The 10,796-nt window shown below is 33.9% G+C and overlaps 2 protein-coding genes and 1 non-coding gene across 5 annotated transcripts; 2 read left to right on the top strand and 1 right to left on the bottom strand.

Annotated features, from left to right (window-relative positions):
- On the top strand, nucleotides 112-184 carry TRNAF-GAA. The gene has a single exon. It is a non-coding gene; the product is annotated as a tRNA-Phe (tRNA).
- On the top strand, nucleotides 136-3,716 carry LOC109356859. 3 transcript variants are annotated; one of them, XM_019600450.1, is made up of 2 exons: nucleotides 136-156; nucleotides 2,357-3,257. In XM_019600450.1, the coding sequence occupies exon 2, from the start codon at nucleotides 2,435-2,437 to the stop codon at nucleotides 2,939-2,941; it is 507 nt and encodes a 168-aa protein (XP_019455995.1). In that variant the 5' UTR covers nucleotides 136-156; nucleotides 2,357-2,434; the 3' UTR covers nucleotides 2,942-3,257. The 3 variants fall into 3 exon arrangements, 2 of the variants coding, with proteins under 2 accessions (XP_019455995.1, XP_019455994.1); XM_019600449.1 differs by lacking the exon at nucleotides 136-156 and adding an exon at nucleotides 1,366-1,403; XR_002108795.1 differs by lacking the exon at nucleotides 136-156 and adding an exon at nucleotides 3,572-3,716 and having other exon boundaries at nucleotides 2,028-3,044.
- On the bottom strand, nucleotides 6,122-10,098 carry LOC109356852 (glucose-6-phosphate/phosphate translocator 1, chloroplastic-like). The gene is made up of 5 exons (XM_019600433.1): nucleotides 9,356-10,098; nucleotides 8,573-8,798; nucleotides 8,015-8,237; nucleotides 6,935-7,148; nucleotides 6,122-6,330 (listed from the first exon to the last, which is right to left on the bottom strand). Exons 1-5 carry the CDS (start codon nucleotides 9,854-9,856, stop codon nucleotides 6,319-6,321), a joined length of 1,176 nt encoding a protein of 391 aa, XP_019455978.1. The 5' UTR covers nucleotides 9,857-10,098; the 3' UTR covers nucleotides 6,122-6,318.

The raw sequence follows: 10,796 nt of genomic DNA, 5'->3' as shown, positions 1-10,796 counted from the left end.
TAAGAATTACCAGGAAAAACTATTGGAAGAACATAAAAAAAATTGTAGGGACAAAAAACTTCAACCTAACCACTTGCCATCAACATTTACACATATATCACATACCAATTAGCGGGGATAGCTCAGTTGGGAGAGCGTCAGACTGAAGATCTGAAGGTCACGTGTTCGATCCACGTTCACCGCATAACATTTTTTTGTTTGTTTGTGGTTCTTTTCGGGTACATTGCAACACAATATGGTTTATGCAAATGGATAAGGTTTATGGAATGTTGATGCTTATGTGTTTTTGTTCCGGCATAATAATCATATTGCATTCTGCATGGTATATGAATCCAAATAATACAAGTGCATATATATATAATACAACATTAATCAAGATTTGAACATCTCAAAGAGCCTCATTACCGTGCTAAGCCTGTTTTAGTATGCATTTAAAAGTCTTTACATATGATATTTTGATGCCAAATCATGAAGTTCAGATAAAACTCTTCAGCTATAATAATAACACTGTGTTGAGATGTATGTGCATCTCACATACTACTTGGAGAGCAAGTTAGTAAAGCTTGGCCTCCAAGATATTCAAGTTTGGCCTCCGAGTTTCCAAGGTTCTTCTTCTACTATAAAAGAAAGAGTTGTAGCATATTTATTCATCACAGAATCTTCATACCAACATCAGCAAAACACAAGAGTCTTGAATGTATTTTAATGAGAATTTGTGGCTACCTTGCGGAGCACACAAATACACCCAATCACATTGTAACAAACTTTGTACAACCAACTTACCTAGAAAAGATTCGATATTCAAGTCGTGACACCCATGTACTGAGTTGTCAAATGAGTCACGTCAAGAAAGCCAAAGCTTATACACATTTGCCCATTTCAGAGTATTTGAGAGAGAAAATATTATTCTTTGTCCTCATCATTATAAGAGGATTTGTTATACTTCATAGTGGAACTTTGCTCGTGACCGCTCGTGGTTTTTTATCTCTCACACTGTAAGATTTTTCCACGTTAAATCTTATGTGTTATTATCTTACTCTTTTACTTACTTCTTTTTTGTTCCCAATTGATCTGATCTTATACTTCCACTTAGCGCTTTATCCCTAACAACATGTATAACAAATGCACTATACATTATGTTAGAGTTAGACCTCTCTCCTATATAAGGTTATGAAAATCTTACAAATATATTTCATCTATTAAATTGAATATAATTTATTCAATGAAGAAATAGTGAATATCCGGTTGGAAATAACTCTTCCATGTGTGTCAAATAAAATAGCGCTATATCCAAAATAAGAGACAAAAAGTTGATTTTATATAAGAGCATTTTGTCAAACACTTTACCTCCATTTCCTATCCAATCCTAATCCAACATTCATTTGATTGTGAACTTCTTCTGGGTACGATGCCTAACTTTATCTGTCTTCAATTGTGAATCTTACAAGTTCAAATTTGTCTCCTTCTTCTGCAGTGTAGTAATGGGTTATTAGAATCAAATTACTACTCTATCAATGGGAGACAATTTTATTGAATTTAAAGTTTAATGCTTTTTTCCAATTAAATTTCTTCTATTTTTTGTTAAAAATTAAATAGTTGGGTTTTTGCTTATCTATGCAACTTTAGATTGTAGATTTGGTGATTATTCCATTTGATTTTTTTTGGAAAAGCTCTTTGAAGCTGGATTCATAGGATTCACCTTTCTCTAGGTTTTGCTTAACTTCATCTTAACTATTTTCATTTATGTTGTGATTTTGTGCTGTGAGTTATTTCTCATTTATTTTAGTTATCAATTATCCATGGACACAATTTCATAATAGATTTTTATAGCTGAGTTGGCATTATCATATTGAGGCTATTAACCAACAAGGCGTTGGTCTAGTGGTGTAAGGCCTCACTGGATCCCCAAGGTCGATGGTTCGATTACTGGGAGCGACACTTGTTGGGAGGGGCAATCACGAACCCCGATAGGGATTAGTTCCTCACCCAAAAAAGGTGAGGAGAGGCTATTATGATCTTTGGTTGTTATCTCATGATGGCATAGAAGGAGAATGTGCATCTTGTATTATATGTGTACCCTTTTTTCGAGATCATGTTCTCCAGATTATATATAATTGTTCAAGTTGGTGATGTGATAGGATAGGAAGTGAGGGATAGATAGAAAGATGAAGCTTATAAAAAAGGTGTGAGAATATTACTACCCTTATCTGTATACAGCTTTTGCTTTATATCTTGACTTGGCATATGGAAGTGAAAACAAATAGATTAGTTCGGTGAGAAATTTGATTATTATGACTTAAATAAAAACCATTTACATCTCAAATCATTGAGTGATAGTAACACTAATGTGTAACAGATCATTGAATAATGCTAGTGGCAGTATCCATCTGAAAGACTGGAATATTTGGATCTTCAATTGGAGATAATAGGAAGCATGGCTCAGACTCTTGAAGATGTTAAGGGTGGAGGAGGATCGGTTAAGCTAGGGACCACTGGAACAATCGGTTCCTTAATGACAAGAGAATTGGATCAGATTTTTTCTGCAGCAAACAAGCAGGTATCTTCTAGAAGTAAACATCGAGCGCTTCCTGTTTCAGTTGCATGCGGTACTACAACTCAGAAAAGACTACAACCAAGAAAATCATCATCACATGAAGCTAGTGGCAGTGGAAGCAGTAGTAACAATACAAAACTTACAAGTCCTGGAATGTCCCAGAAAACAAAAACTAATGGCAGAAATAACCATAGAATGCCCATGCTAGGTTCCGATAACTTTCCAGTGGACAGAACTCCATCCAGGCAGAAAAGTGATAAAAAGATACCTACCATTGTTGAAGTTGTGGACATAAAATGTGGGAATGCAGATAAGGCTTGGGCTAACCCTTTAACAAATCGTCTTAAGAAGCTCGGTTTCTCAAAGCTCTCAGAGAGCTTTATCTAAAGCTGAAATTTTTGTATGTCAGACTTCAGATTCCTGTAACTGAAAGCAGAAGTCCTATTTGGCCTGCAGTTGTCTGATACATCGACCATTGAACACATGCTTGGTAAGAGGTTGCTACTTCCTCTTTTTTTCTTTGTAATTTCTAATGTAGATGCAATTGTAGTAGCTCCAGAAGTTGTGCTAACAGAGGATCCCATTTCGGTCATCTGGGATTTGTTTCTCTGTAACATGCCTTGGGAGTTCAATTCCATCTGCCTAAAGTACTGAATTTCTTGCATTATGAGGGATGCAACTGTGCCTCGGGTGCCTATTTCTACTGGAGGAAATTCAGCCATCTCTTTTGTCTCACTTGTGGCAAGGCTAGTGGACTTGTGCATATTTTCTTTGGTTGGTGTTTAGGAGAGAAGAGTTATTTGTGGCTTTGTTCAAGTGGCGAAATTCTAAAGACTCGGGGGCATTTTCTTAGGTTTCAAGTGAAATGCTTCACATTATGTTCAATATCTGATGAGCATGGCATATAATAAGTCTGTGGTGTTAGGAGATTGGTTGATAACATGATCACTGCGTTAATGTGCTTGCAGTTAAAACACTAAGTTCCTAACTACTGTACCACTCTTTTAACTTCTCTAGGTTTCATCAGCATGCTCCTAGGTACATGCTAGGCCATTATTTGAGACTCTTGCCAAGATGGAATGGACCTGAATATGTGATGGGATTCATGTGAAAGGTAAAAGTAGGACAATCCCTTTCATTGACTATTTAAGTAAGATGGTGTTGCATTCTTGTGTTTTAATTGGAAAGGAAGAGTTGTAGGGTAACTGTCTTAAAAAAGCAACTATTTAGTTGGGTGTTGTTCAGGTATGGGGAATTCTGGATGATTTTGTTTTTGTTAGTTATGCCTACTTTGTGACTTAGAGCATTAATGGTAAAGTTGCACCATTGATGTAAATTTGGTTTGAGTTGCTTAAGTTGTTGAAAATTGTAAACGAATATAAAATATGCTCTTGAAAAAGATATTTAAAATTGTTTACTAATTCTATAAGTTATATTTATCCATGAATGGAACTTTTATTTTGAAACAAGTCAAGAACCCTGTAGTTAGGAAAAGCAAGATGAAGGATTTTGTATCTTTTTCTACACTCAATATTTTGTTGTTGTTGTTGTTTTGCAGCTATATTATTATGCTTCCCGAATCATGATTTGATATATTTAAATTACTCTATGCAATTGCATTATACAACCTTTGTTATATATAATAAAAATTGCATTTTGGAACCCATTTCTTATTGCCTTTAATCTACTGTTGTTCATATAAAGTTAGTGTTAAATTTCATCAATCACCACCACTGGTGGACCCTCATCGGTCATCACGGGTATTTTAATTCACTTGTACTTGTTATAATGATAGATTCCATTTCACAAGCTAGCAAATAAAAAGTGATTTTCAAAAGCTAGTGAGTACCCTTTCCCATTCAAGAATGGAACCAATTCCTCACTATTTGTCCATATATGGCATATCAATTACAAAATTCAGCACTAAATGCAAAAACATAATCATATACTCACATGCTAATTATTAGTATTAATTAAACACTGCATGATTAAGTGTTGATCCTTTTATGTATCTTCAATAATAAATCAACATTGGGTATCATATATGGCATCACTGAAAATTCTTAAAAGGGTATTTTCTACCAAGTTAAATAACTACTAAGTTGGAAGGCTTGCCTAACACATTGTTGGGTATTAAGTGAAAATGAACAAGTTTCACTTTGTGTAAAAGCGGATGAGTTAAAGAACATATAAATTGATGGACTCATAGACCTAATACCTTAAAGTTTTCGGTCAATATATGTTGTTAAACTCACTTATACATGAAAGAATGTCATAGCTCATGGATTGAAAATCTCTCAAAATTGTCATAATAAGTAGCAATCACATCTTAAGGTTCCTTGAGAATGAGTGGCAATGTAGGAAAATGGAGATAACACTTTCCTTTGATCATTTCCTGTTTCTCTATCTCTGTTTCATTTTTCTCCAAAACTTCTTCTGATTATATATCTGTCAAGGACTTTATTTACACAAAAGGTATCAAATCTATATACTCCCTGAAACGTCATCAGTATAACCAAATCAATATCATGAAGCTTATGAATGCCATATATTGGTGCGGTGTGTGTGGAGCCAATTAGCTTGTGCAGTAACAAAACCTTGTGACATTAAACTCAATAGTCCAATATTTTCTTACACAAAATACTAAATTTTGGTGCTGAATGTAACATTTTTCTCATTTTCTTAGGCCCTTTTCCTTTCCTTGTTGTATCTATCCCAACTTTTATTGGCCTGCAGCCTAATATTATCCACTTAATATTGAAAATATGTAGAAAATTAGTTTTTTTTTGTTTCCCACATGTATCATCGTACTGGAGACAATCCTGTTTAAGCTGGGAAGATCCACAGGTACGTGAGACTAACTCTCCCAGCGGATATTTTTTTCATTCACAAGACTCGAACCCGAAACATTGCTTAAGGGGAATCAAGCTTCTCTATTTTATACAACCTTATCCATAAAATTCTTATGGGGCCTCAATAACCTCTAAAATATTATCCACAACCAGAGCAGCTACTACAAAAACACAGCATCCATTATATTCTGGAATGGCTTCAAGGCTAATATAGTTTCCTATTGCTGCTTCCAATATTTGCTTTTCACAACCTTCAATTTTTGGCAACATAGTTGGCTCTTAATTCTCCACCAATCAGGTTTGGCTCTCTTCTCTCAAACATTTTCATTTAACTTCTTATACCCTTAAGAGAGTTCTAATGAAAGTGTATTTAACAATTAACATGCACTTAATAGCTTGGTCACTATGTTATGACATGCTGTTTAGTTGTTTATGAACCAAACTGAAATCCACATACACAAGCTGAAATAGTAACATAAATATATGAACCATTTCTAACAATTACTTGGAATAAGTATGCAGCCATTGACCTCAATGGCTATTTTATAGTAAGAATAATCATAACAAGAATCAAATAGATCAGCAAACTCAGATTATTAAAAAAAATCCTTACACTAAGCAGTGCCTTGAGATTATCCTCATATTACATGAATAAAAACTTGTATTCATCCAACTTATTGACAACTCAGAAATTATATTAAACAAAGGCAAAACAAAACAAAACAAAACTAATCATTTATATCATGATAATGTTTCTCAGCAGTGTCAGTATTCTGATTATTATATACAATTAGACAAACAGCCAGATTATTTGGTCTTATTATAAAATCCAGCTCTCACATATTTTGAAGGTGTCTGAGTAAGGCCAAAAGTGAAAGCACAAGTCATTGAAGGATTCTTAACTCCTCAACCCTATTGCTTTGCCTGTAAAAATGAGTAGAAAATGAGAAGTCAGAGTGAGTGCACCTTCCATTCAAATAAGAGTAGAATCCATGTATTTAATATTCCTCTCTTTCTTACCATCAATATTGTTCTTTCAATGCCCCACACAGCAACTACATTTAAAGAAACTAAAAGCGGATATGGGAATATTTCAAGCCTCTCATTGTTAAGGTGTCAACCAATGCATATTATCAAGTCATTTGGTGCGGTCGACTTCTGAAGCTATAAAAAGAACAGATTTGGAAAAGGAATAAACAATGATGGGTTCAAACTAATTGAACATCATATCACATGACTTCAAAGCAGCACCATTAGATGGGAAGGAAACACATGAGGAAGAACACTAACACCTAACTATACCATATGAGCCTCAAACATTCCATTTCTGTAAACTTACTAAATCAAAATAGTTCTACTAAACCCCTTTTTAAAGAGAAAACTAAGGCAGTTTACACTATTGGCAAAACAACAATGCCTTCGACAAACAATCTACAATGCCCCTATACGATAACCAAAGAGCATAATAGTTGTAATCAAAACAAATATCAATATCACTAATTAAAAAAGATGCTCATCTAGCAAATACCTGTGAATACAAGAAGGTTCCAAGGACGGCAATAGCAGCTCCAAGAGCATTCACGGGCTGAACCGGTGTGTGGAAGATAATGATTGAAGAAACTATGACAGATATACGTTTCATGGTGTTTCCAATGCTAAATGTCAAGGGAGAGATCTCATCCAGAGACATGTATGACACCTGATTGTACAGATGATAAAATACACTCTGAGCTGCCACCCACCTGTTGTGCACAATTACCCGCCATACATTTAATCATAATATAGAGGAGTACTCAAGCTTTCAGAACCAAAAGAGAAATGATAAGAACACTAGATAACTCAAACATAACTCAGGTCTATCTTCGATCACAAGATTGAAACACATTAATTAGATTTTATCAACTTCACGGTTAGCTGCATAGAACGTTTATTCTGTCATTCTAATAACGTAATCTAGTTACATAATACATACACATAAAATCAGATGATCACATGCCCATTCATTCTCCATAAGTATATTGGGCTCTCATTTAAATAAACACATAGTAGAAAATCTGCATAAATTCTGCATATAATTTTGAAAGCTAGTTCACACTCTCATTTTTTTAAAAGTAAAAGAGAAATGAATTCAGAGAGGCTCATCTAAATGACTAATTTATTAATACACCAAGCTAGTCAGATAAAGTCTAGAGTGTAGGATCTCCCAAAAGAATCACAGTGATATTAACATGTCTGCCACTTCATTATAAGAATCTGCAATCCATCAAGATCGCCAAACATACCTAGAGAACATTTGAAAAAGAAAGATGACGATATAATATTGACCGACAGTGAATTGTCATGGAACCTACCTAGGTGAATTGTCAAACATTTATTGTCTGCCTGTAACAGAACAACTCCGCAAAGCTATATAAGTTCAATAAATACGAACAATTTCAATAAATACTAAAAAGTACAAACAAGAGATGTACGATAGTTGTCAGAATCTAATCAAATATTATGAAAGTTTCAAGGTGTCTAACATGGAAACAAACACAGAGAAAACATTATTACAGAATGATAACACGCAACAGGGATAAATCACATTGAACAGTCATAGTGCAATTACCATAAAAATTGGGGTCCAATTTGAGAGAGGGCTGTTTGATATCCAGCTGCCCACATCTGTGGTCCCTCCACAGCAATTGCAAATGGTGTGAGAATTACCAGAGACAAAATAGATAAACAAGCATAGTAATTCATTCCGCTGACTGACTTTCCCTTCATGCCCTTTTTCGAAAAGATATTACGGAATACAAATGCCAAATTCGATATCATAGCCCCCATAAAACCTGGAAAAGGGAAAAAGAAACATTACAAAATCAAAATCAAGAGAGTGTAAATGACTCCCTACAGAATTTTGTATGAAAAACAATCCATCACTATCTCTTCGAATGGCATAAGCAAGTATACACAAAGGGATAAGAAGAGCAAAAATCCAGTTTACCAAAAAAAGAAAGGGAGAGGGAAATATGATATTGCTTTATTCTATATTTTCGGGTTAAATTCGAAGTACCATTGAGTTTATTATCCTATCTCCAACTTGTTATGGAGCTCAATAACAAGATAAAGAAGAAATATAACAAAGTTAACAAAACATTGTTCAAAAGTGAAGTTGCTTTTATACCAATCATGTTGAAATTGAGCTCAGTAACAGCAGCAAGAGCACATCCACCAATAATTGGAACTAAAGACAGATAGACTGGCACCGGGAAGGTTTCACCCAATATAAATCTGGAAACCAGAACACTGAAAGCAGGCTCTCCACTCTTGATAATATGGGTGAATGATACTGCAACTTTTGACATACTAACAGTTGCAGCTACATGCCCTATTGTATGTGCAACAGCAACCTGAAGGAAAAAACACCGAAAACTAAATAAAGGAAGAAGTCCAAACTATTTATGATCTCTTTTGAATCCCCTGGCATAGTGAATTATTATATTACTCTTTCAAAACTTAAAAAGTTTCCATCAATGAAAAAAACTATATCTCAAATAAATCTTCAGCTTAACTCATCTGCGTGGTTTAAAAGGATTGAATTTCCCTCTCATCAATCTTCTCTTAAGCCAAAGTGTCAAACTACAAGGATATCCAGCAATGGAACAAAATTGTTTTCAAAAAAAATCTACATAATATATGTAACACATGAACTAACAAAAACATAGCTTTCATCTACTCCCATCATCTATACATGGTTTAAATAGATTGAATTCTCTCATATCTTTTTCTTATGAAACAGACAAATTTCTCTAAGCCAAAAGGATTTACATCCAGAGGTGGGACCAAAGTTGTTCTGAAATTTTAATTTTGAACAGAATATATATAACATGTGAACTAACAAAAACATTCCTTTCACTTTCTTCCATCAATTTTTTCTCAGGAAACAAACAAAAAGTGATTGACTTACAGGGAACAAAGACTTCCAAAACTCAAGATCAGTCTTAGGAGCCTCAGCAATCCTTGTGGCCCATGAAATCAACATCATAAGAGAGCCACATGCAAGTGAGAGAGTTGAAGTAAGCCAAGGGTAAGGGTAAGCATTCAACACCTTCTTGTTATAGATATTGAAGACCACATTCAAAGCCCACCATGTTGCAAAATATATCCCAATTTTCACCTTCTTAGCAGCCTCTGATGGAGCCTCAGTTGCTTCAACCTCTGATCTATCTGCCTCATAAGCTCCACAAACAAAAACACTTTTTTCACATCTCACAGGCTTAATAACATTCCCAACACCAACAACAGAAGAAAGGTGCAGTGGCTTTTGCACTGAAATCAGATATCTCTGAGGTTTTTCTCTGAAGACAAAGGAACATGATTGAAGTGGAGGAAGTGTTGTACCCTTTTCTCGGAAAACAAGACCAGAACCTCGGATCACTATACCAGGTTGTTTCACAGTGCAAATCATGATTATGTGATGAAGGGGTGGAGAAAAAATAATAAAAATCTAAACTTTCCGACCAAAATATTAATGGGTTGCTAAATAATTGAAGAGAAAACAACAATATAAGGAGAGATTTAGAAATCCAGTGTGTGTCAGAATCAGAACCGTAAAGTGAACTCACACGACACTATGATGTGATTATGATATCAGAATGGAATGTTTCTATGATCTGCCTTTTCTGACCTTATGCCTCTCTCTCTCTTTCATGCTTCAATGATAGCTTATGCATAATCTAAATAACTCCATAAACTAGAGAATTACTATTATTTTATATTTTAAGTTATGTTTAAATTGGTTTTTAGGGTTAAATTATTATGCTTGGACAATTTAGTTATAGAAAAGGATTAGTTTGACACAATATATTATTTTTAGAATCAATTTGAAATTCTTCAAAATTTTAAGGGTTCATACAAGCATTCTTGTATATTCCGATAAATAATTAATCGAACATTTGATTTCATATTTACATTATTAAACTAACGTCCTTTTTTGTTTGCACAAACATTTTAACATACTAAAATAAATATTATTAAGAAAAATGAAAATGGAGATGAAAAAAGAGAATATTCATTGTCATAAAATGATGAAAAAAAAGTTAATCATTTTACTTATACTTCATCCATATATATACATGAACTTCATTTTCATCATGTCATTTCATGAATATATGATTTTTTTTCTCACTTTTATAATTTTCTTTCATACTAACAATTAAAGAAACAACTCATTTTTTTAGTAGTTCTCCTTATATATAACTTTCTTCTTTTACTAAATCTTCTTTATATTTTTCTTTCATCTCATATTCTTTCAAAAACCAACGGTAGTTGAAATATCATTAATTATCAATTGAGCTGAAAGTATTAATCATGATATTTAACTCTTTTAATAATAACATTTAAATCAG

The sequence above is a fragment of the Lupinus angustifolius genome, chromosome LG09 (genome assembly GCF_001865875.1).
Source record: "Lupinus angustifolius cultivar Tanjil chromosome LG09, LupAngTanjil_v1.0, whole genome shotgun sequence".
NCBI lineage: Eukaryota > Viridiplantae > Streptophyta > Magnoliopsida > Fabales > Fabaceae > Lupinus > Lupinus angustifolius.
Note: the sequence above shows the minus strand (reverse complement) of the source record. Positions and strands in the feature narration are given on the sequence as shown.